This window comes from Aulonocara sp. 'chitande type north' Nkhata Bay, linkage group LG9 (assembly GCF_057382095.1).
Source record: "Aulonocara sp. 'chitande type north' Nkhata Bay isolate Kocher_YH1m ecotype deep benthic linkage group LG9, A_spYH_male_GT1.1, whole genome shotgun sequence".
In the NCBI taxonomy this organism is placed as follows: domain Eukaryota; kingdom Metazoa; phylum Chordata; class Actinopteri; order Cichliformes; family Cichlidae; genus Aulonocara; species Aulonocara sp. 'chitande type north' Nkhata Bay.
The window spans coordinates 35,141,822-35,165,828 of record NC_141352.1 but is presented as its reverse complement, the minus strand read 5'-3'; the positions used below and the strand labels follow the sequence as shown (position 1 = coordinate 35,165,828).

At 39.6% G+C, this 24,007-nt stretch overlaps 2 protein-coding genes across 3 annotated transcripts; one reads left to right on the top strand and one right to left on the bottom strand.

The window, feature by feature from the left end:
• Window positions 1-703: 703 nt before the first annotated feature.
• On the bottom strand, window positions 704-15,359 carry cul2 (cullin 2). Of its 2 annotated transcripts, XM_086307265.1 has the most exons (22): window positions 15,153-15,359; window positions 14,740-14,825; window positions 13,645-13,783; window positions 13,188-13,290; window positions 13,009-13,103; window positions 10,463-10,568; window positions 10,152-10,234; window positions 8,385-8,481; window positions 8,019-8,129; window positions 6,994-7,156; window positions 6,722-6,846; window positions 5,126-5,233; window positions 4,956-5,015; window positions 4,732-4,860; window positions 4,481-4,567; window positions 4,219-4,371; window positions 4,051-4,128; window positions 3,896-3,962; window positions 2,070-2,272; window positions 1,865-1,966; window positions 1,633-1,749; window positions 704-1,401 (listed from the first exon to the last, which is right to left on the bottom strand). In XM_086307265.1, the coding sequence occupies exons 3-22, from the start codon at window positions 13,761-13,763 to the stop codon at window positions 1,270-1,272; spliced, it is 2,238 nt and encodes a 745-aa protein (XP_086163391.1). In that variant the 5' UTR covers window positions 13,764-13,783; window positions 14,740-14,825; window positions 15,153-15,359; the 3' UTR covers window positions 704-1,269. The 2 variants fall into 2 exon arrangements, with proteins under 2 accessions (XP_086163391.1, XP_086163392.1); XM_086307266.1 differs by lacking the exon at window positions 14,740-14,825.
• Window positions 15,360-15,380: 21 nt separating this feature from the next.
• On the top strand, window positions 15,381-23,734 carry LOC147322722 (uncharacterized). The gene is made up of 6 exons (XM_086307267.1): window positions 15,381-15,533; window positions 17,017-17,133; window positions 17,287-17,460; window positions 17,666-17,755; window positions 21,822-21,966; window positions 22,718-23,734. The coding sequence occupies exons 2-6, from the start codon at window positions 17,064-17,066 to the stop codon at window positions 22,860-22,862; spliced, it is 624 nt and encodes a 207-aa protein (XP_086163393.1). The 5' UTR covers window positions 15,381-15,533; window positions 17,017-17,063; the 3' UTR covers window positions 22,863-23,734.
• The last annotated feature ends 273 nt before the right edge of the window (window positions 23,735-24,007 follow it).

Genomic DNA, 24,007 nt, shown 5'->3' with positions numbered 1-24,007 from the left:
TAAGCTTATGCTTCTTCCTGCTCCTTTTTGAACATGAACGTTATTTGGAGTTGTGGTTGCTCGTTTTCCTTTTGTTTTGCTTTGTTCATTTGTCTCTTTTAATTCTATTTTGTTGTACTTTTTCAACATGTTCAAAATAAAGTTTCAATCAATCAATCAATCAATCAATTCCACAGGTGCGATTAATGAAAAGAATCTATTTCAGGTTCCCAGCATTTTACATGCCAACACGTGGTTTTCTGGGCTATTGTTAATACTGCAAGTGATAACTTGCTTGTGTTCTTTTCTTTTTCCCTTTATTTAGTTAGGAAGTGAAACTCTTGAGATTAAGAATCTCTTTTGCGATTATAAACACAGAAAAGGTCTGTTCCTGTCTGTACAAGCCACCTGTCTCATATGGGAAAGCTCTGTTTCCAGCTCCTATCCTCGTGATCCTATCCTCACTTTTCATCTGATTGCCACCTTTCAACCCTTATCAGTTCATCATATTAATGTCAAATCACTACTCGCAGCTGCTTGACACACAGATAAGAAACATGGCAGGCTTCCTTTCCAGTGTTTTTGTGATATATTGATGATCTGCATATTTCTGGCAGCTGATCCGAATAGTGTGTTTACAGTGTGTACACAACTACAACAAGAAAACATTACCTGTAATGATTATATCTATCCCCCTCACTGAAATGGAAACACTACACAAACCTTTACATAAACCCATCTGTGTTTTTTATTCATTTATTTGACAAGCAGCAGGATCATGTTTGTCTTTATATTTGAAAGTAGATACAATAATCAGTATAACATTTTATTACAATGTTTTCCTAACTTTAATACATTTAACAAAGAAAAAAAATAAACACACAACAACGGCAAATGTGAGAAAAGAAAGCATTTTCTTTTAAAAGTGTCTCCAATTTTTTCTTTTTTCCTTTATTTTCTGTTGTAGTTTATCAGCTCTCCGCTCTCAAACAGCTACAGGCATTCTCTTTGACGCACACGTGCGTGGCACTGGTGATGTTGTAAACAGCTTAAAAATCAGAAAGTGGGCAGGGTTCGGGAGGAGAGCCTTATGAGTGATGATGACGTGACACGATGACTTTTCTTCTTTTCAAAGATGGAGGCACCGGTTTCGCTTTATTTTGCTGCACGGGGATCGGAGCAGACAGTCCAAAACCAAATGAATGAAGGAATCCGTTTCGTGTTTTAAACCTGTTATCAGTCAGTCAGTCAGTCACAGGGGCGGGTGTTTCTGTGGCTCGACTCTTCTGCTTATGCAACGTAGCTGTACTCATCTGCCGAGGTCTGGCTTCGCTCGATGTACTGCTTGTCGATGAGCACCTCGATGCACTTCTTGATCATGCTGATACTGGGGTTGAACCTGGCTTTGGACTGATTAATGACCTGGACACATGAAGTTTCATATGTAAGCAGAAATATAGATGATCTCATAACAGGTAACCATTTAAAAACACTTATGCACATGCTAAATTTACTCCTCGGGCTTCCAACAGCCCTTCATTGCGAGCATCAATTCATTCAATCCAAGTAAATCCCTCTGACATTGACCTCAAAGACTTGTTGGCACGTACGTTTCTTTCTATCAACCTATTTGAGACAAAAGCTTCTGCTCACCTCCTGGATGAGGGCATTGTGCCGGAGCACCTTGCGGGCTTTCATGATTCTCACTATAGCAGCTTGTAAATACATTTTGCGGTCCTCGTCGACAGCGCTCCTCGTCTGCTCCATCTCCTAAACATGAGACAATTCAGGGGGCACGTTTTTAAATGTCAAACACACATGTATATACACTGCTCAGTTATCTTATAACAAAGCACAGAGACAGATCAAAATCTATTTGCCTGACCTGTGGTGTGTCTTTCTGCATTGACGTTGTGATCTTGAACTTAGTCCTTTTACTAGTGAAACTCATATTTAGTGAAAACGTCGACTCGGTTTCAATCTCCTCCTGTGAGAAGAGGGAAAGGATTCTGAATTTAAAACACTCTTGGTGCTTAATGGAATATTAGCTGAGCTTTGGGATCCACGTGATCCCACATGAAAGCTGACACCTTTTGTGAGTCGTGGTTGAGCATTTTGACGTCCAGCAGGGACTTTATTGTTTTCTGTAGCTCCTTCTCATTCATCTGCGTGCCATCCTGCAGCTCCTTATAGGTCACTGTTTGGCTGTTGTTGAAGGCCAGCAGCACAGCCATCTGGTAGGTGGTCACCATGGCAACGTAGGGCTTGGATAGATAGTTCATCTTTACTTCACCTGTGCAGGAAACAAATTACATTTGCATTTGTCAGTTAGCATGAGTCCAGCTCGCTGCTTGTTACTACCTTCATTCACCTCCGTGCATGCTTGTCCTGCATCCTCAACTGCTTATCTCACTAGAAGTTTGTTTCGAAGATTTCGCCAAACCATAATCATGCAACTTCTGGCATGAGACACCCATTTGCAGGTCCCATCTTAGTCTGCTCAAACTGATCTCATGGTACCACAAATGATGAAAATAAAGTCTACATGTGTTAAACGGGCTTTTTAACTGCACACTGGACAAAACCGAAACACGTCCTCAGCACAAACACAGGTCCGTCGACCTTACAGTGAGTGCAGAACCAGACTTATGGGATTCAACTTTAATCTCAAAATGCTAAGAAGAGCTAAAGTTTGATGTGTAAAATTTGATGTGTAAAGTTTAATATGTTCTTCAGAGATTATTACATACCACAAACGTCTCTCAAGTGGAGAGTGATAACTTTAAAATGATTATCCATCATCTTGACCCAGAATGGGTCATGGTCTGAGAGCATATGGAACCTGTCTGAAGTGAACTCTTGTTGAATAACTGATAAATCTGTTTACTGATGTCTGTATGGGTGTGTTCCTGTGACTATACAGCAATCAGGCATAACATTATGAGCACTAATAGGTGAGGTGAGTAACACTGATTTTCTCTTCATCATAGCACCTGCTAGTGGGTGGGGTATATTAGGAAACAAGTGAACATTTTGTCCTCAGGGTTGATGTTTTACAAGTGGTCCAAGGAATAAACAATAGTGAACCAGAGACAGAATCAAGGGTGGCCAAGGCTCATTGATGCAAGTGGTGAGCCAAGGCTGGTTGTGTGGTCCGATCCAATAGTTGAGCTACTGTCGCTCAAATTATCAGTTCAAGAATGGTTTGTGGAGCACAACAACGAGTTTGAGATGTTGGCTTGGCCCAGATCTCAATCCAATCGAGCATTCGCGGGATGTGCTGGACAAACAAGTCAGATTCAATGAGGCCCCACCTCACAACTTACAGGACTTAAAGGATCTGTTGCTAACATCTTGGTGCAGATACCACAGCACACCTTCAGGGATCTAGTAGAGTCTATGTCTCGATAGGTTAGAGCTGTTTTTGCATCAAAAAGGGGACTAAGGTGACACAATATTAGGCAGGTGAGCATAATGTTGTGCCTGATGAGCGTACACAGGACGTAACTTTACTTTATATTACCTGTCAAAATATAGGAGCCAATTCACTAAACTCTGGCTTCAAGGATTATTTGTCACCTAATGTACAATCAAATCACTGCTATGTGACAACTGTGGCTTGTTCTGCAAAGGTTAAAGGGATGTTTTCATGTAACAGTGACTCATGTTTGACGGAATCACTTTAATGGATTGAAAAAGAAAGTAAAGTTACAGATTCCGTGCACGATCCTAATGATGTATGCATCATTTTCACACATGCATGTCCCACTTCCAGGGAAACAAATCTCTGACATACAAAAACATATAGTTTGGTCCTTCATAACAGTACTCCCGTTTCTGTTACGCTTCCTGTTTGTGCTGAAAATGGTGCCTTGTTATACTCGCATCTTGCATAATTCTTGTGTATTTGTGTTACCTGTGCAGAGATAGTGCAGCCAGGTCAACTTTCTCCCACTGAAGTGCTGATTATAGAACAACTCAAACTGAAAAGGGAAGGTGAAAACAAGGTTAGTCCAACAATGTGCTCCTTTGATCAGCATCACTCTTTGAGTATTATGCAGCGCTCCTCACCATCTGCACGCTCTTCTCTAGTTCTTGAGGGATGGCAAATGTGGAGGAGGGGACGTGTGTGAGAGGCCAGGCTCCAGCCTGCCAAGCGAGAGCATACACCACAACATTACAGATTAAAATGTGGGACACAGGCTAAAGTTTCATTGTGAAGCATTTGTGTTTACTGACCTGTAATACATAGATCTGGAAGCTGATTCCCAGGTCCACCACTGTCTCCTGTGTCTTGATGAAATTGTTGAACTTGTTGTTGAGGTCAGCACTCACGCTCATGTCTGTGTACATTCTGTGGAGTTTGCTGGTGAACTCATAGCCACAAGCTTGCTGCAGGGTAAGAAGTAGTATGAGCAGAGGTGCAGTAAAGAAGGTAAATGAGAAGCAAAACAGAGAACCTTAGGTGTCTCATACATCACAAGTCCAGCTGTGGATTTACCTTAAGTTTGTTGATCATGGCTTCTTCTGAATCCATTGACAACGATAAACCATGTATTAACCGCTTTGCTAGCATTCTAGCGTAAAACTGTAGAAAAGGAAAAAAAAAAGAGAGACAAACAATGTATATTTTGGGACAACTGAAGATATTAAAATGAACACCACTATTTTCAGCTCAAAATCAAACTTCAGGGCTGAGTTGTTATGTCAAAATGTGTTTTTTTCTCCTTTTCTAATACGCCTTCTTGTTACCTTTTGAAAAATGTCCTTGTCATCTATGTACTTGAACACTGTGATGAAGCTGGTCAGCTTGTCCTCCACTTCATTTTCTGTCATTCCTTTAGCAGACTTTTTCAGTAGATTGTCACAGTATTTCGCCAGCTGGACAGAAACACAAGGAGGGACATGACCTGGTCAAGGCATGGGGTACAGCACTGCGTGATGCTCTGTGTGTGTGTGTCTGTGTGCGTACTCACGAGTTCAGGGGCTTTGCAGATGGACTTGGGCTCCCTGAAGTTAACCACAGACGTCAAAGCCTGAGAAAGAGACATCAAATAAACACTGGCTGTCAAATGACTTGAATTGTGAGAGAAATGAAAATAAACACACACTTGTACATTCAATAAGACCGTGAGGAGTTTGATACCTTATCGAGGGCACTCATGAAGTGCTGATCTCCATTTAGAACTGTGTTAATGAGCTGAACAAATTTACTGTGAACTTCTAGCACTGACTCCACAAACAGGGTTGGCATCTAGGGAGGGGTAGCAGGAGAAAGACAAAGCAGTATAAGTAACAGACATTTTTAACGATAGAGAAAAAACAAACAAAAAATGCTAAAAACAATGGACAGCTAAAAATGTAAACGTAATTAAATTATTTGAGGGAAAAAGTGGGATCATGTATGTCAACTTATCAAATTATCATCATTTGCAATAATATTGATACCAACAGTGCCATCTTAGCCTCTTCCAGCACAACTTCACACAGCACTGCTACAGTCAGGCACAGATCCTCCGCTCACTAACAGCTAAAGTAGTTAAAATTCAAAAAACACTGATCGACAGTTCCAGAGGTCTGTAAAGCTCCTGTTTCGACAACACTGAATTAGTTAACAGTTAGTTAAATAGTTAGCACAAATGTTAACTTGGCCAGCTCACATGTTAAAATTAGCCATTTAACTATTACTAATTACTTGACAGTCACGTTAGCCACTTGTTATCATTAACGTAGAAACAAATAGACCACAGTTAGATACAAGATAAATAATTATTGCAGGTTGAAAGGGTCAAAGATTGAATATTGAGCTGTGACAGAAAGGATTACAGACACATTAAGAACCAGGCGGGTTGCTGGCTGTGCAGAGCAGCGGGGCAACTGTAGCTGAACTGAGCAGAGAGCCCAGAGTGTGGAGAACTAATCCGAGCAAATAAAGAGATGGTTTCAGTGCTAAAGAGCAGAGCTGAGGATGTAAAGAGCTGTGGACTGAGGTGGAGCAGTGTGAACAGAGAACTTACAGTCAGATACTGACAAGATGACAAACTTGAACTTTTCTACTTTCACAATAATTTATTAAAATGTGTTTCTTATGTTTTTGTAGCCAGCTTTAAAATTCTTCGTTGTTTTATCATAACAAAGATCACACTTTATTCAAAGCTCACTTTTACAGAATGTTCAAACTGGTACTGGTATGGAGATTGAAATCCTAGTATTGTAAAACACTTATGCCATCGTACATATTAGTGACAATCTGGTTACTAACAAGTCAGATATACAATTTAACTGAACTTTAAGGCGACGAGCTTACTGTACTTTAAACCAAAGCATTTTTAAGCATGCAGTTTCTCATTGGAATGTCTTAGCTAATTACAGCGCTTCAGCTTTCATTTGCATAACACGCTTCAACCTCAGCATGTGTAGTTTTCAGTTTGAGGGTTTTAGTTTTGTTTATATACTTGATTCTTTACCTCATAAATAATGCAACAGTCCTTGGTGATCTGGTAATTTGCCATTGGTTAAGGTAATTCCTAATTCCTAAAGAAACATCTAAAGGTACATCCACAGAGGAAGAGATGGTTGACCACTACCAGGTATTCCAGACTAGTTTTCCTCTGATGCACTTTCCAATTTTTTTTTTTTACATGTCAATCAACTCCCTCTTTGCTGTCATTGGCAATTGCTTAGGTGTGTTGTATGTACAAGTAGAGACAGGCATACGAATGTAGACAGGTGTAATACTAACATTTTCCTGAGAGAGGTTACTGGTTCCTCGGATACCCTCATTGTGGATATGGACTTGCAACTCCTGGATCATATGCGGCAACCCATTAGACACGGCCCGTAACAGGGTGTACATGTTGGCCATGTCTGGACAAAATGACACAACGTTTCACATTACACAGATTTTCACATTAGAAGTGCGTACTTTGTGAGAGTGTATATAATTAATTTGGTGATAAACACTGTCTTCGAGCCATAAAACAAAACAAACAAAAAAACCACAAGCGGACGAACCATCTTTCTTCTCCTGCCGAATGATGTTCTGGCACTCCCCGTGTAGGAACTGCAGATGATCTGCCACCATCCTCTGCTGGCATTCATGGATGACTTTGGCGTAGGAGCTGGGGTGCAGGTACTTCCGACATCTCACTTCTTCATCTTTCAACCGTGCTAACACCTGCCACAAAAGAAAGATGTGATCAAAAGGGCAGGTAGCTTGGTTTCAAATCAAATACAGAAGAAATCATTTGTAGGTCCATGATTATCAGCACTTTAAAAAAGGAGATGGGTTTTATACCTGTACACCGTTATATTTTACAGGAAAAAATAAATATACACCTATACACTTAATGGCAAAACAAACATCTTAATCTGAAACACTCCTTAAAAGACGTTATAAAGCTCTTTCAGGAAACACGTAGCCGATAACAAAGAAGGACAAACAACACTTTTTCCTACACATAGTTGTAAACTGGGTCAGATAAGGAAGCACAAGGACACTATAGTACTATAGAGTCTGCTGCTGCTCTTTCGCAGTCATATCATATATTGATCTATCAAATGGGAATGCTTGACCTTGATGATGACCCTGTTTACAGGCTCAAGGGACAAACGTACAGCATAAATGTGATTACTGCAGTGACTAAGTGACAGAGAAATGGTGTCATGGTAGCAGACATGGCCCAGGAAATCCTGTTATCAGCTTTAGCGATTTAATGATATAGCTAATATTCACATTAAAACTCTTATGTCACCAGACTGACAGGAACTGATGAGTTGATATGAATAACCTGTGGATGGTGGTGCACACACATACACGCAATCATTCACAGAAAGATGCAGTGATAGTCATTAGAAATCCAAGAGTGACTAAAACCAAACCAACTGAGCTTCATTTTGACTTCTTAAACACAAGAAAGCTCAACAATATCAAGACGTTTAAAGCGATGCTCAACTACAGGAGCTTGTTCGCTCATGTTCATCCTGGAACACATCCAGCGTTCACATACTTTTACTATCTGTTGTCCATCTTAGCTTACCTTCTCCATATACTGTGAACAGTTGGATTCCTGCAGTAGATTGGAGGCTTCCTGTTTGTAATACTCTCCTGTTTTGGTCAGAAATGGCCCTTCAAAGATTTCCTGATAAAACTGCAGCATAGGAAGAGAACGTGGCATGCACAGGAGTTATCGTTTAATATGTATACACTGGTCTATGTAAAAGGCTGCTTCGTACTCCATGAAACACAAAACTAGTGGTATTCATGGCTGTGAAAGTTGGCTACATTGTTCGTATGGCGCAGAAAATATGAATCCTAAAAAACCCCCCACAAAAACAAACAAACAAAAAAATCCCAAAACAAAACTGTAGGAATTGGATGGCTGAGCTGTTATTTGTTGCCTCACCTTTAGTGGAAACTTCTTCTTGTACTGTTCAACATGAACAAAGGAGTTGATGACCCCATGGATTACTTTCTGGTTGGGATTCTCACCACAACGATCACTGTCAGAGAAGGGGAAGGTTTTTTGAAATGTTTAACTAAATTGCCTTGAGCTAAAATTAGCAGACTCATTTTTTCCCTTAGCATATGGTAAATAGTTCATAAAGATCATGGATCCAGACTAAGGATGCCAATCCAGTACTTGAGTTTTTTTCTTTTCTTAGTGAGGTAGAGTTGCTCATTTCAGTTTAGTTTATATTATTATTGAAATGTTTAGTGTCCATGTTAGTTTTAGTCATCTGTTTAATCGTTAAAACATGGAGGGTATTTTTAAGGGGAAAGACTTATGAAACACGGAACAAGTATTACAACACTAACAAAACTATGTGAAAGCAACTGACTCATGCAGCTGTGGCCAGAAGTTTACCTACACTCACCATGAGCATGAATGTCATGGCAATTTGGGGCTTTTAATGATTTCTTCGAAGAGTTCATTTTCCAGGATGGAATGACTGTACATCTTTAATGACTTTCAAAACTAAGAGTTGCACAAGTTTGGATTAATTTGGGATTTTCTCTAATTCACACATGGTGGAAAATATCCACACATTCACTTAAATCTTTCATTTAATGGTGCCGTGCTTTCTAGTTAGCGATTGAGTACAACTGACTAGAACGTGTCGTTTTTCCTTCTTTCTTTCTCAGACTGCTGGCTTATTTTTGGTTCCTCGGGTATTTAAAAGTAGAATGAGAGGCAGAGTCTTCCCTCTTCTGTGGAACCAGCTCCCAGTTTGAATTCGGGAGACAGACACTCCCTTTGCTTTTAAAATTAAACTTAAAACTTTCTGTTTTGATAATGCTTACAGTTAGGGCTGGATAAGGTGACCCTGAACCCTCCCTTAGATGCTTGAGGCTTCCCATGATGCACTGCATTTCTTCTTCACTCAAATCTTTTCATTTTCCATGTGTTTATGCACCACTCTGCCTGTCTTTTGTCCCATCTCCCTCCCTTTACCCCCAACTAGTCATGGCAGATGGCTGCCCCTCCCTGAGCTTGGTTCTGTCTTAAGTTTCTTCCAGTTAAAAGAGAGTTTCTCCATTTCCCACTGTTGAGGGTTTTCACTGTATTATTGTAGATCTTTACCTTACAACATAAAGGGCACTGAGGCACCAGAGGAATATAATTGAACTGATATGAAATAAAAAGCCGGGACTGTGCCAGGAAACAAACAAACTGAAATGAACTCTCTGAATTCTGCCAAAGAGAGTGATCAGAATCCAGCCAGAATCACGTCAGAAGCTTGGTAATGTTGCTGACAGCTACCAAAAGCATCTGGCTGAGGTGCAACTTGCTGAGGGACATTTACCTAATATTAGTGCAGGTTTGTGTATTTCAGCCTGCAGGTATATTTTGGAGAAAATCCTAAATAAAATCAAACTAGTGCACCCAGTTCTTATAAGTCAGTAAACATGTATGCCTTACAATGCTTCAATAAAAGACTGTCATTAAAGATCCGCACTTAAATCTTCTCAGGCATATTGTGCTGACACATTTTACAAACTTCCCCAAAAGACAGTTACTCTATATAGGGACTGGAAGACAGCCACTACAGTAACTAAACTCAAGGCCAAATGATGGAATAGATGACAGCAAAAATATTTACAACAGACTGTTTTTGGCAAAAAAAGAAAAGAAAAGAAATTTTTAGAAAAGAAATTAGAATAAACATACTTTTTGATTTCATTTAGCAACATCCGGATGAGGACAGCCTGAAGAGGCTCGATCATTAGCTTCCTCCACATATCTAATGCCAACTGCAAAGAAAAACAAAAAGACAGCATATTAGTTCTGCTTCAGCACAGACAAATCCTACATCTAGAAGGGTAGTGAAAGGAGAAATGTAGGCCTATGCAACAGAACACTGATACTGAATCCTGCCAATCTGTCCATTATAAGCACTCCCCTTATCTCCATCTAATATAATCCCAGCGCCCATTGAAAAATAGATGTGCAGCAAAGGTTTTTATGCCAATGCTTAGTACCTCTCCGATCTCCATAAGCGGCTCATTCATGTCCACTCCCCCGTAGCCATACTGCAGGTCAGCTTCTGTTAGTTTGTTCTTCTTGATGAACTGAGTGTTGAGGTACCTGAACAATGTGGGGAGATATTCAAGATGTTTAAAGCATCGCAAAGATTGGAAGGAGGAATAAACACAGGCCTCATGTTTTCTGAAGAAACACTAAAATGCTGCTGACAAATGCATCCTGTTTTCATTCACTCATAGACGCTGTGTGTTACTGGTATCGTTTGGTTAACCTCTTGGTTGCTCACTCTGTGGTTATTTATCTCAAAATTAATGAGTGAAACACAATATCCAGACAGTAATCAATGCTCCCATTATATTTTGTAAAAGCTTTTTTTAGTCTAGTTGCACTTTCATTATTTATTATTTACGAAAATAATGACAAGAAAATGATTTTAAAAAGGTTATCAACACTAGTCAAACACATTAATAATGCTTGGTGGTCTCACATAACAGGATATGCTCAGAAAGATTTGTTTATCTTTGGATCTGTTAACCAACATTCACAGTGATGAAGTTTAAGAAATCCAGATCCTCTGGCAGTGTCCACTGCCCTTTACATTGCAGAAACTGAAGCTGAGCTTCATTTACTTGTTCAGCCAATTTGCTCTGACTGAAAAACACAAAAAAAAAAAACAAAGAAAAGAACTGAAAAACTGTAGATTAAGTAATTAAACTACAATCAAAGCAGCAATAGTACTTTGTGTAGTCAAAAGTTTTTGAATTTTTCCACAATTTGTTCAAAATTGTTTTGGGGGAATGTTAAAATATTAACAAAGCGTTGGTCTTTTTAATGTGCCTATTCACATTTTCAATACCCAACTGTATCATCTACTCTTACTGGTAGCAGTTTATAACAGATACATTTGAGTACTGAGCAAAAATGAGTTTGCCCTTGTGTTCTGTAATGTCTATGAGAAGAACAAGATAACAGTAAATGAGTCAGTAATAGTCCAGAGTTAACACTTACATCAGTGGAAAAGTTTTATTTATTTACCAAGTAGTACCAAACACTGCTACAAGGACGTCTCAGTTTGTAGTACAACTAATTTATATGACAGATAATCAAATTCTGAATGCATTTGCTATTAGGGAGGATTCATATGTATACGCTGCTTCAGGGAAATTACTCACCATAATGTTCATTTCTTATTAATTTTGATGTAAATCGATAAGCTGGACAAGCAGCTACAACACTCTTTCATTACTCAAAATGATTTGACTAGCTGGCCACAAGCACTTGAAGTGCTGAACTTTTCTTAACGTTTCAGCACTAGTGAAGCCACAAGTCAGTCAGGAAGCTGAATGGGAGGAAGGAGGATTGTAGCCTGAGTTGCGTACAAATGAATGAATCCTTAGTATTTGACAAACAAAGCAAAAACTGAGTTAGCACAGCAGGACAACTTCCAGACAAACTGACAACTGCTTTCAAGCTCTAATCCATGATGGCTAATTTAGTCCACCTTAAATAGCGCACAGCTATTATATTATATTTCACAGCTGTGCAGCCTGCCTGTGACATTCAGCCTGTTTTCTCTCATTCACTCTGACTGTAAGTCAACCTGCCAATATACCAGCTAGTGTTGAGTACCAGTAACTGCTGGAGAGCAGAACTGTAGAAATAAAATAGTCATTATTGCTGTTGTTGTTCTTTTTTTATATATATTTTGGGGCATTTTTTGTTCCTTTGATTATAACAGGATAGTTCAGAATTGCCAGGAAAGCTGAGAAAGAGAGAGAGGATAAGAAGACGCACAGCAAATGGCCTGAGGTGGATTTGAACCCAGAACTCTGCAGCAGTCTTACAGCTCATCAGTCGCCTGCTCAATCCAGCAAGCTAAACTTACAAGTTAACAAAGTCTGTTCTGATTCAGTCCAAACTGAACGCAACTACACATGTATTTCACAAATTGATGTGTTAAGAATAATAAGCATCTCTCTTCGATGCTAACAACTGAAGAAATTCACTACTAAAGCCAAGCGCCTTACTTTCTTCTCTCTTGCTTGGACCGACATAAATTACAAAAGCATATGTATGCACAGGGAGTCTGGTGGGTAGCATGCATAAAAATAGATCTAAGAGCTCTACAAGGGAATATTGATTTAGAGTGAATAAAGACACACCGAAAGCCTCTTGGCACCTCACACAACGACATTCAAAGTAATATTTTAAGGGACAAACTAAAGGCAGGAATACTGAGCCTTGTAAAGGAACAGAATTAGTACACTTTGCATTAAGGAACGCTAAACAAACAAGTGGACTTGACAAACACAGAAGCCTGGGTGAACTCATGCCTTCAGTTAAAAGTGAATGTGAAACACCGACTACAGACATGCTTATGGTTTGAATCAGGCAACCTCAAACAACAGAGGCTATACAAACATTTTGTTTATAGATAAAAAGAAAAAAAGGCTGGAGTAAATTGTGTAAATCAACTCTGTGACTCACTGATATCAAATTGAAACACTGAAATTACAGACACACAAAAAAGCAGAAATGTTACCTGTACAAGCAGTCCATGTAGTCGGCTCCTTTACTGTACTCATCCCAGTATCTGTGGTACATCACTAAAACCTTCTCCTCTGATTCCAGAACTTTCTGAAATACACACATAAGCGTGGCAGCTTTAGAGGAAATGCGATGTGATAAGCAAAGAAAAAGCACAGAAGAACTTTTGCTTACCTTGTACAACTGACGAACATGGTTCTCAAGAAAGATTTTGGTCTCTGTGTATAACTTTTCACCTAAAGGCTCTGGGTATGCAACACACAGGGCATAGATGTCACTGGTGACAATGTTCAGGAAGAATGTGAGGGATGTAAATATACACACATTTGCTATTAAAAATGAATAAACACAAATGTATTTTACAATGACAACAATGCTTTGGCAAATCTGTATTTACACTCAAACCCAGTGCTGAAACTTTTTAAAAAAATCTCATGTTGCAGGCTAAATTGGTTAAACATGAAGCGAGCTGGTAAAGTCTCAGATTAGTCTCAGATTTAGCCATTCTTATATTTTGCACAACTCTGTTGCTTGTGAAGCTCGCACACAAGAATTTCACTCACATGTACTGTATCAGTGTACCTGCACATGTGATGTGACAATAAAATTGATTTGATTTGATAAAGGATACGAGAACCTATCATTCCAAGTGGCTCTTTCCACATAGTCGAGCATCACCACAGCCTTGATTGTTGTCAGTAACTTGTTCCATGTCTCGTCAAAATTTACCATCCGTGGCTTTAAGGACATTGTACAGTTTCTCTTTTAGCCTAAGAGAACGACAGAAAAAAGCACATGAAAAGAGGAGTGTGCAAAGAGATTTTAAAAAGGAAGAAATAAGGGGCTTAGTTCCTGGCTTTCGTTTCTTCATTAATGATGCAACTGTGTACTGTGTATATGACAGTAACAGTCAACTCAGCCTCAGTAGCAATGGCAACATAAAAGAAATCATGGCAAGGTGTATTCTCTCGACTGTTTATTTTTACTTTCACATGAACCATAATACAAATACGAAAACAGCATTACTCTTAGGGCAAAATTTATATGTAGACAAACAAAAATGAGTGCAACACCATCAGCCTGTTCAGATCAGTTTGGCAGCAACAGATGAAATCAACAGAATAGACAAGTTCACTGTGTCATTATTAGCGGTCAAACTTGGTACGCACTGGTGTCAGCATCACGTAGCAGACATCCTTAAGCACGTTACCTAGCAATATTAGTACCAGCTTCTAGGGTGTGCGCCGGTACCATCACAGATTACATGACCAGAAGGTGAAACTGGGCCCAGTGTTATTTCTTGTCATTCATATCACTTAATTTCACGTCACAGAAAACACTACTACATCATCAGCCACTTCACATTTACAGATGTCCGACATACAAAACGAAGCATTATTAATAAACATTCCTCTCGTAGTCGCGCTTAACGTAGCTAAGTTAAGGTTACTAGCTAGCGGAATGCCAATCCCAAAATAGGATGGCGAGCTAAAAGGCTAACTAGCTTCTAGCAAGCTAACTTCTTCCTGCTCAAGTCCGCACAGTTTTGGTGAATCAGCTAGCAGTCGGCTAGCAGCAAGCTAACAGTAGCTCAGCTATCGCTAGCAAAACTGTCATCTTCTTCACAATTTTCCCACATTTACACTGACAGCTCGGCAGAACACGGTGCTGCTGTTAAACAAAACAGTTCACTAAGGTCGAGCGAGGACTCCTGGATAGTACTTACCTCTGTACAGTAATTACTTGTTATAAAACTCCGATTTCTCCGCTGTCACAGGCTTGATTTGTCTCACTTACAGGTCTTCCCTACCTCTTGGATTATACCATTTTGTTAGATGCCGATGTATTATCAAGATGGGTGATAGTCATAAAATATACTGTTACCATTCCCTGTGGTTACTTGTATTGAATAATAGTTTAATACTTTAAATAATTTATTCCAAAACTGTTTGTAATAAAAATAAACCCCTTAAATCAACATCACGATAACACCCATTTAAAATGGTATCGCCCAAACTACGGCGACTGCTTAGGGATTGACCATCAAAAATGTCATATTCTTCATATTCTCTGGGTTATCATCGGAAATGTTTTGGTATTAGAAAACGTGTTTTTTTGTTTGTTTGTTTGTTTGTTTACCTTAGGTCTCACAAATATGCAGCACCTTTACCAGGCAGCTCAAGAGCCAAGCTCCAATTTCCCTCGAGATGAATAAAGTATGATCAATCAATCAATTCTCACAGTAAAAGCCGACACAAACCTGATAATTGTGGAAGAAAATTAATCAAATAAAACTTGTAAACTGTTTGAAAATGGCGTTCTCTTGCACTTGATAGGTTTGCGATACTAACAGCTCAGTATTCGAATAATAACAATTTCAGTTCGTACTGAGCCAATCAACCAATCAGAATGGGCAAGAGAAAAAACACACTGCCTAACGGGCTCACCGATACACACACACGCCAAAAATAAATAAATAAATAAAATAACTCCGTCAGTTAATCATCATCATCTACTAAGGTAAGAGTTTCTTTTAAGACTCATTCACACAAATACAGCATTGTGTACATACAGGCCGTACAATGTCGGCACAATATATTTGTTTACTAACAAGTTCTAGTTCTAGCTAAATGCTTTACATGTGCTAAAACATCAGTTAGTTGCCAGGACGCTTGACCAACATGATATTGTTTTTTACATGACCATTTAACATCTTTTTACATTGGTTACCAAATATGTGGCAGCTGATCGCAGCAAAAGGTTATTGATATGAAACAAAATCTCAACTGAGCCAGTGTCTGTCGTCCACTTTTTGTTCCATTTTTGTTAACCAAAATCTGGCACATGTTACTTACAGGGCAGTGCAAAAGTCTTTAGGTATCCCTCTTTTCTTTATATTTTACTTCCAATAAGGGTCTTTCAAAGTGTTTCTTTGGTTGCTTTTTGAATTCATTTTCAATTTAGTCTGATAATTAACCTGATAATTTTCAGAGGATTTTTTTAACCTATGAATGATGAAGAGGTGAAAACAGCAAAAAAAAAAAAAAAAAAACAATTTGAAACTAGATATTTAGACACTTTTTTATTTGCACTCCAGTAATTTATAACATGTATAATAACATGTAAATTGGTCCCATTTATGAGAAAAAAACAAAATCCAAAATACAGATATAACACAGCTTGACAGGAATAAAATAGCATTTTTGGAAAAGAGCTAAAGAGCTATTAGCTGAAAATTTAGCATTGCTTAGCATAGCTCAGCATGGTGCTTGCAGTCTTTAAAAAATGATACTGCAAAATAGCAAACAGAAGAAGAAGTGGAAGGGTGACTGTCAAAAAGCCATTCTTAAGATAAGAAAGGTTTGCCAAATTACATAATAACTGGACTGTGACATTAAAAGCATACCTGGATTGAAAAACACAATGCAACACTAACAGTCATGGATTGGCCTCCCCAAAGGCTGGACCTGGACATTATGGAAGAAGCATCTTGACAGGGAAGGAAACAAAAAGAGAGAAAAATAAAAAGACAAGCTTTGAATATCCTTTAAGAAGCCTGTTCGTGAAAATAACTTTTTTCTTTTTTAATTTTGCTTATATACCGTATTTCCATGCATGTTTAGACACGTTTCAGTAAATCACTGCAGCCATTCCCTGTTTTCCAAGAAAAATACAAAGAAATGAGGTGTGGCTCAAGACTTGATTTTCACAGTACTGGATATCTTACTGCAAACCACACGCTATACTTCAAACCCCCGATTTGCATAATGCAAAGCTGAACACTGAGGCTAAATAGAGAAGTGGTTCATAAACTCCAGGAACTGGTTGAGTCATCTCTTCTGGGGGCTTGACTAAACCGTCACGTCATATTTTACTAAAGTGCAATATCTCTAGAATCTAAGTACATCTAAGAGGTGCCAATGTGGCAATGGTTTCCTCATAGATGCAACTCTCATTTCATTTTCTTAATGTGAGTAACGTTACCTTCTTCTGTTTACCCCAGGAACTAGCACAAACAGGTGATTTACGATTGAACCAGTGCCTCTCAGAATGAATCAAATGAAGACAGATGAGAAATATCAGCTGCCTGTTGACCAGCAAAAGAGCTGCAAACAGAACAGTAAGCATGCCGCGATCACACAGTTTACAAATCACTATCACACTCCAGCTAAACAACATTACCATCACATGAGTTCAGTACAATTAGAGCAGATAATTTGAACCTGTGACATCTCAAACTGCTAATATGTAATGGGCTTTTTTACTATCCCAGATGGGCTTTTTCAAAGAGTTCCTGCCACGATAATGCCTAATAAGGTAGAGAACCTGCCATCGATGGCTATGACTAGGACACAAGCACTCCAGTATCCATTAAGCACTTCTCTTCAGTGCTGTGGAGGGATCCAGAATTGGGCACTGCACCCCTATACTGCGTATTCCTTACCAGGTAACCCCTTATTTCCAGATTCATGTGAGTGTTTTTGTGTCAAAAGCAAAAGTAGTGACAGGATGGTGCTGCTTCCTCTGGATTCCTGCAGTTTTTTTACATCTCTGTTATAACAAGAAACAGATATTAAAGAGGGGGAATGTTCGTGCTGCAACTGATAAACAAAGCAGTGATGCATTAAACCTCAGCTTTTATTTTTTAACAGGCACTCCGGTCAACTTCCAAATCCGTTCACAGATGCTGGCATCAATTGCCACGGCCAGCACATGCACACCAAGTCCTCCACCAGAAACCTGTGAGTACAGCAGAGATGCTCTCAATGATATGCTATCACTTCTAGGTAGCAGCTGATTGCCCTTGTGCTGCTGCTGAGTTGCTACACTGGGTGACTAAGAACTGTAGAAGCAAAAACAGGCATTTCCTACACGAACTGTATAAATGCCAGAGGACAATATTAAGCTCCAGGAAAACCACACACTGTTTGTTATAGTCAATATAAGGCCCTTGTATGTAGTTACCATCTATGAGACACATCAGAATTGACTATCTGATAATATTGTATCCTTTCTGTTGGTAGATTTGCATACTCTATGCTCACTAGGGATTGGGAGCATAAACTCATCAGGAAAGTGTTTACTGGGGAAGCCAAAGGAAGTTGTCCCATCACCTTTTCTGTAACCAGCCTTTGTAACCGGCATTGTCTACACTTTTCAGAGTGAGGAAAGCTACCTTTTTCACTCAGTTTTATATCTTCCATCCATCTATGCACTTTCTGACACTTATCCAGGTCCAGGTAGGAAGAGCAACAGTCAGACATCCTTCTCCCAAGCCACCTCCTCCAGCTCTTCTGGGGAGATCAAGGCTTTCCTAAGCCAGCTGAGGAATGTAATCTCCCCAGCATGTTGTGGCTCTGCCCCCATGACTCGTCCCACTATGATGGCTGGAAAACCTCACGTAGATTGTGGCTAGGAAGCATCTCAGTAAGATGTTGAACCACCATAACTGCCTTATTTCAGTGTGGACGAGTAGCAGCTCTACTCTGAGTTCCTCAAAAATGACCGAGCTGCTATTGCTAAGGCTGAGCCCGGCCACTCTCCTGAGGAAATTTCCACTGCTTGTATCTGTGATCTCATTCTTTTGATCACTAGCCACAACTCGTCACCATAGGCAAGGGTTGGAATGTAGACCAACCTGTATATTGACAGCTTTGCTTTCATGCTTAGCTCTCTTTTCACCACAGGTAGAGCATCCGCACTACTGCAGACACCTCGCCAGTCCATCAACTGACCAATCAGGTTGTCTGAGTATTCAGTTAGCATAAGCCAAGAAGTTAGCTAATGCTATAAAAACTATCACAAGCAAACCAACACAATTGACCAAATTTGACTAGCAGAAAACTGAATTTGATAATGCACTATTATTATGTTCAATAAAGAAAACACTTGAAATCCTTACCATTTGTTTCAGAAGAGAGTTTTATATAAGCAAAAGCTTTTTTTCCATTTTCCACCGCATTCCAAAGCTATCACACAGCAATGTGATTGGTCAGTTTCCATGTTGATACTGGACCAGCATTATTATGATGATGCAGGAACAACACCAATAAGAGAAAATCAGATAGATCAGTGTCTTTATATTTACGTTTTTATCTTAAATCATCTGAAAGATAGATGAGATTCAAAGTCCAGCAGATAGGTTTCATTATTCATAGTCTATATTTGGCCTCCATACCAACTTATACAGTATTCAAATTTTCAGCCTGTTTCTCCGATTCTCTATTCACTCTTTATTCTCCGCGCTACTGATGACTTACCACCCTGCAAAATTTGCGATGATCTTGAAATATGATGCATTTCCAAAAGAGCATAAAAAGAAAGAACAAACTCCACCTCGAGCCGAAGCATGTTTATGTACATCTCTCTGTGTGTTAATCACATAATGATCCAAAGTTGGACAGTGTAAAAGTCCATTTGAATACTTAACACTTTAGCTTTCACTTCTCTCACTGTGTGTTTTTACAGTGAGGTTGCAAATTCAACTTAAGTCAAGGATCTAAGTGCTTCCTCCACCAGTAACTCCCCGCCAACTCAAATGACTGAGAAAGTAACAGAAATTTGGGAGAAATGCACACGTACAGACGTCATCAAGCTTTTACATCATTCCAATTACTTAGATCATACCTCTGTGATGCCTGCAGGGGGAGCCAACTCCTTTAGCTTGGGGTATGGAAGGTGCTGTGGCAGAAGGAGGAGAGCTATTTATATTTGTTCAATCGATAACTTTATCGATATCAGTAGCCTGTCTATTTACTGTATAGATCTAATTTGAATAAAAGTACAAATGTGAAGATTTGACATAAAATAAGAGTTCCTATCACACACTGGTGACTTTTTGTTCTGCTTTGAGAAAGCAGGTTTTCAGTATTGCAGTCATACTTTGTGCTTTCAGCTGGCTGTTTGCTTCGGAGCTGAAGAGGCGCTTCAGTCTAGCTGATAAAAAATTCCTCTCCAAAGACAAACAGCAGAGCCCCTGACTCATAGCGCTGTGTCGGGAGAGAGCAAACCATACTGTTGACATCAGGAGGCCAGTGATGTCATGGTGATGTCAATGCCTCTAATTGTAAATTGCACACACACAGCTCCACTGTTGGCCGTGGTAATGTTTCAGTGAGAGAGAAGACTCTGAAAGGGGCAGTTTCTCTTGGAAAAGCTGGGAGCGTATACAGTATGGCTGTGACTGGGGATGAGACAGAAACAGGTATGTCTCTTTTATTACCGGATCTTTGTGAGAGTGCGTTTTCAGATTGTTGTTTTGTTGGACTGTCTCTTTAAGAGTTAGTGAGATTCGTGAGTTTATGGTGAGTGGGAAAATTCACAGTTAAAATAAGTTAGAAGCTTTTAGACTGAAAAGAAAAAGATTATTGTGATGCTTGCTTTTTTCTTCTTTATATGTTTTCAGTCAGTTTTTCCCCAAACCAGCTCAGTTAAGATCAGTAACTTCCTCAAAATAACGTCACAAGTAGGGTCCTCTGAGAAAAGTACCGGATGATCTGAAAGAAATAGAGATTATCCTCGTTTTCCACGGTCAGCTGCATCAAGATTGCTCCGGAGGAAACATTTTCACAGGATCTGCCTGTGTCTCTCTGTTTCTCTGCCTCTCTCTCTCTTTGTGAAATGCTTCAGCGCTCTGCCCACTCAGAGCACATAGCAGCACCGGCTGACGTCACTGCTCTTCCTGGAACAAGCCCCCCAGCAGCGACATGCACATGCACCCAATGAATAAGATGCACACTGACGTCAGCTGCTGGCCACACTGTGATTACATACGGCTCTTTTCGCAGTTCCAACATGTCAGAGAATTAATGAGTCCTACTGGTGCTGACCAAACAATGAACAGAAGGAGAAGTGGACAGGAATGGCACCGTCTCTCAGTGTCTGTTTCTCTCGCAGCATCACACGCTGGCTTGATTCGATAAGATTTTGTCAGAATACATACAACCGAGTCACTCATGCTCTAATTATTTCTGTTTCTTATTATAGCGTTAAGCAACATACTGGGTGAGCGTGTGATAAAACCATTTAAAATCTGAATTCTGTTTAATGGGAACTTGCAGTTACAACGCGTTCCAGGATTATTCACGCTGTGCTTTATTTTTGTCGATCTAAAATAAATAGATAGCATGTTGATGTTGAATAAAAATGTGAAAATTAGATTATGATTTTGGGTTTGAAAGAGGCTGTTCCACAAAACACTTTTCACACTACCAGTTTTAACTCTTTACCCCTTTGAATGCCTGCTGGTCTTTATTGACATATACTGAGGTGTCAAAAGTCATCACTAAGGGTACAGGTCGTGAAATGCTGTCTTTATGGGGAAAAGAGTTAAAGATGTTGCTTGTTACTGGATCTCTAACTCCAGTAGCTCTGATAGCAACTGTAGCTACTCAACCAACTGCAACAAAAGTCTTCCGGCTTTTGATTTAATAATTTAAGCAAGCGAAAAATTTACATTACATAACAGCTGATTCTTGCCATCAGTAAATGTCATCTTTCATGAGTACAGCCTTACTGTGTTGCCTTACTGTGTCCATAGGAATTAAGAGGGTAAGTAGCAGTAAGCTGCTGCTAATCAAATGATGTAACAGGCAGATAAAGTCAGGCAATGATTACTTAAAGTTCTTGCTGCTAAAAGTGGTTCTGCAAAGCTACTCAATCAAGTGTCATACTGAACTTTTATTTTACATGAAAAACTGCAAAATACAGTTTCATTAATAAACATTCTGTCTATTAAGGATGTAAACTATTAGCCTAAAACGTATGACCAAAGCTCTGAGTCTGATGTGTTGTTTTGCGTCTCCCTAGGTACCCCTGGTGACCTGACTGGCTGCCAGCTGCGTAACCCCACCTCCAGCCTCCCTCAGGGTGTCGCAGGGCCCAGTGCTCACAGCTCCCAGAAACTTATAGAGGATGCCTTACAGAAGAGGGAGCTGCGCTTGATGAAGAACAGGTATAGAGGAGTGCTTACATTCATTCTCTTGGACAATATAACCCAGATAATAAGGCATTCGTGCCAACACAGTAACAACAACAATTTAAATAATCCAGTGTCAGCTGGATAGATTCAAAGTATATCCTTGGGGAATATATCTTCTCTCATTCCTGCTGTGTCTGTTGTATAATATACAATCATCTGCATGATAATACATGACATGTCCATGTAATAATAAGTTTTATAGCACGTCATTAGTTCACCACATAATTCCCCTTCATCCACACTCTTTATCTTCTAATTCTTATTTGTCCTCACGTTACCTTCTCTGCGTCCTGTGTTTGGTGTGTGGAGTGAGTTGTCTCACATGGAGGTTAAAATGTCAAATTTTGTGCGCATATATACGTATACGCGTTTATGTGGATAATAGTGATTTGCCGGTGAGCAAACAGAGTACTCTACATTGTGCGTTGACTATGTGCTTGCTGTAAACAGCTGTTTCCAATGCCAGCTTTTCTTGGTTGTCTTTTTTCCTGCATTTCTTCCCTACACTGTGATTTTACTATGATCGGCTATTTATCAGTGAATCGTTGTTTACTTTGTAAGATCCTCCTTTGGTTGGCTGTGATGTAAAAGACCTAGCCTGGAGGTTTTTGAATGGTAACGCCTTCAAAAAGATAATCATCTTAACCTTTCGTGGTAGGCTTTTTGTATGTGTTGTTCTCAGATTAACAGCTTTAATGAGTCCTCTGTTGTCCACTGCTTCCAGGGAAGCTGCCCGTGAGTGTCGGCGGAAGAAGAAGGAATATGTCAGGTGCCTTGAGAATCGCGTGGCCGTGCTGGAAAATCAAAATAAGACTCTGATAGAAGAGCTTAGAGCCTTAAAAGACATCTATCGTCACAAAGTGGAGTGATGGGGAATCGGGATTGTGTGGACTGTGTCGGTTTGTTTCTGTGGCCTATCTTGAGGACTCTGTGTACATATACACGCACTCCAACGAACACACACCCTTTGTAGTTGCTAATTAAATGTGTTTACACAATGATGTCGGTGTTTCAGGCTCTGAATTATCCATGCACCAGCAGCAGCTGAAATATGCAGCTTGTTTCAGGAGATATCAGTGAGTATTTGTGAGCCAGGCTTCTAGAGGAAGTAGGCCCTATGTGGATCAGAATGTCCAACAGCGGAGGTTAAACCTGAACGTGTCAGCAATGGCTTTGCGTTACCTTAACCGCATTGCTTTACAATATTATGATGTGGGTCTGTTCAAATACTCCATTAATTGGTAGTCTTTGTGATGGCTTTGTTTGGAGGACTGTTCAGGGAGAAAAATGCTGCCAGAAGCCAAATTTTCAAATATCAGGGTTCATGTGATCTTCAGGGCTTCACAAAGTTTGTGGGGGTTTTTTAAATTTTGTTTGATTTTAGAAGGTCCGATGCCTCTAACCAGTGGCATTATTATTTATTCGGGCAGGTTTTGCTGCACATTGTTCTATATTTTTGGGATATTGCAGCAGAGTTGAGTGTATGTTTAGAAAAAATATCTGTTTTTGATACATTTGCATTAACTTGTCGTTTCCTTTTTTTGTTCCCTTTGCATCTGTATCTGTGATTAAATTTAACACTCTAGTCGTGAGACAGTTGCTCATTTGTTTTTAATGACATATTAGCTGCTGGATTCTTGGTGTATCATTTCTCCTCTGCAGCACGTTAAGAATCGTCAGAACCCATGTGAAGGCCTTTTGGAATGTTTTCACTTCAATAAAATTCTCGTTCAGCCTCTCTGTGTCTTTCTTCTCACATGCAGTAAATGTTAAAGACGTGCATATGACTTAAAACTAGTCAACGGGAGTTCATTTGCTATTAGTTTGGGCTTAGAGAGATAAGACGAAAGGCCTCACGGACCTTATAAGCTAAAGTTCCATTAAAGCAGACGCTGCCACTCTGAGTCTCAGCCTTGGGTTTCTGCTTGGAACATGACGTTCTGTTCTTCACTGATGGTGATGGCTCACCTTGATACTGAGACTGTCACTAATAAAGCACAGTCATTTCCTCTCT

Coding starts and splice junctions, on each gene's coding strand:
- cul2 (XM_086307265.1), bottom strand. CDS start 13,763: ATGTCCTTAAAGCCACGGATGGTAAATTTTGACGAGACATGGAACAAG. Junction 4,372..4,480: donor CCATGATCAACAAACTTAAG/GTAAATCCACAG, acceptor CTTACCCTGCAG/CAAGCTTGTGGCTATGAGTT. Junction 1,402..1,632: donor ACAATGCCCTCATCCAGGAG/GTGAGCAGAAGC, acceptor TCATGTGTCCAG/GTCATTAATCAGTCCAAAGC.
- LOC147322722 (XM_086307267.1), top strand. CDS start 17,064: ATGAATCAAATGAAGACAGATGAGAAATATCAGCTGCCTGTTGACCAG. Junction 17,461..17,665: donor TACTGCGTATTCCTTACCAG/GTAACCCCTTAT, acceptor ATTTTTTAACAG/GCACTCCGGTCAACTTCCAA. Junction 17,756..21,821: donor AAGTCCTCCACCAGAAACCT/GTGAGTACAGCA, acceptor GCGTCTCCCTAG/GTACCCCTGGTGACCTGACT.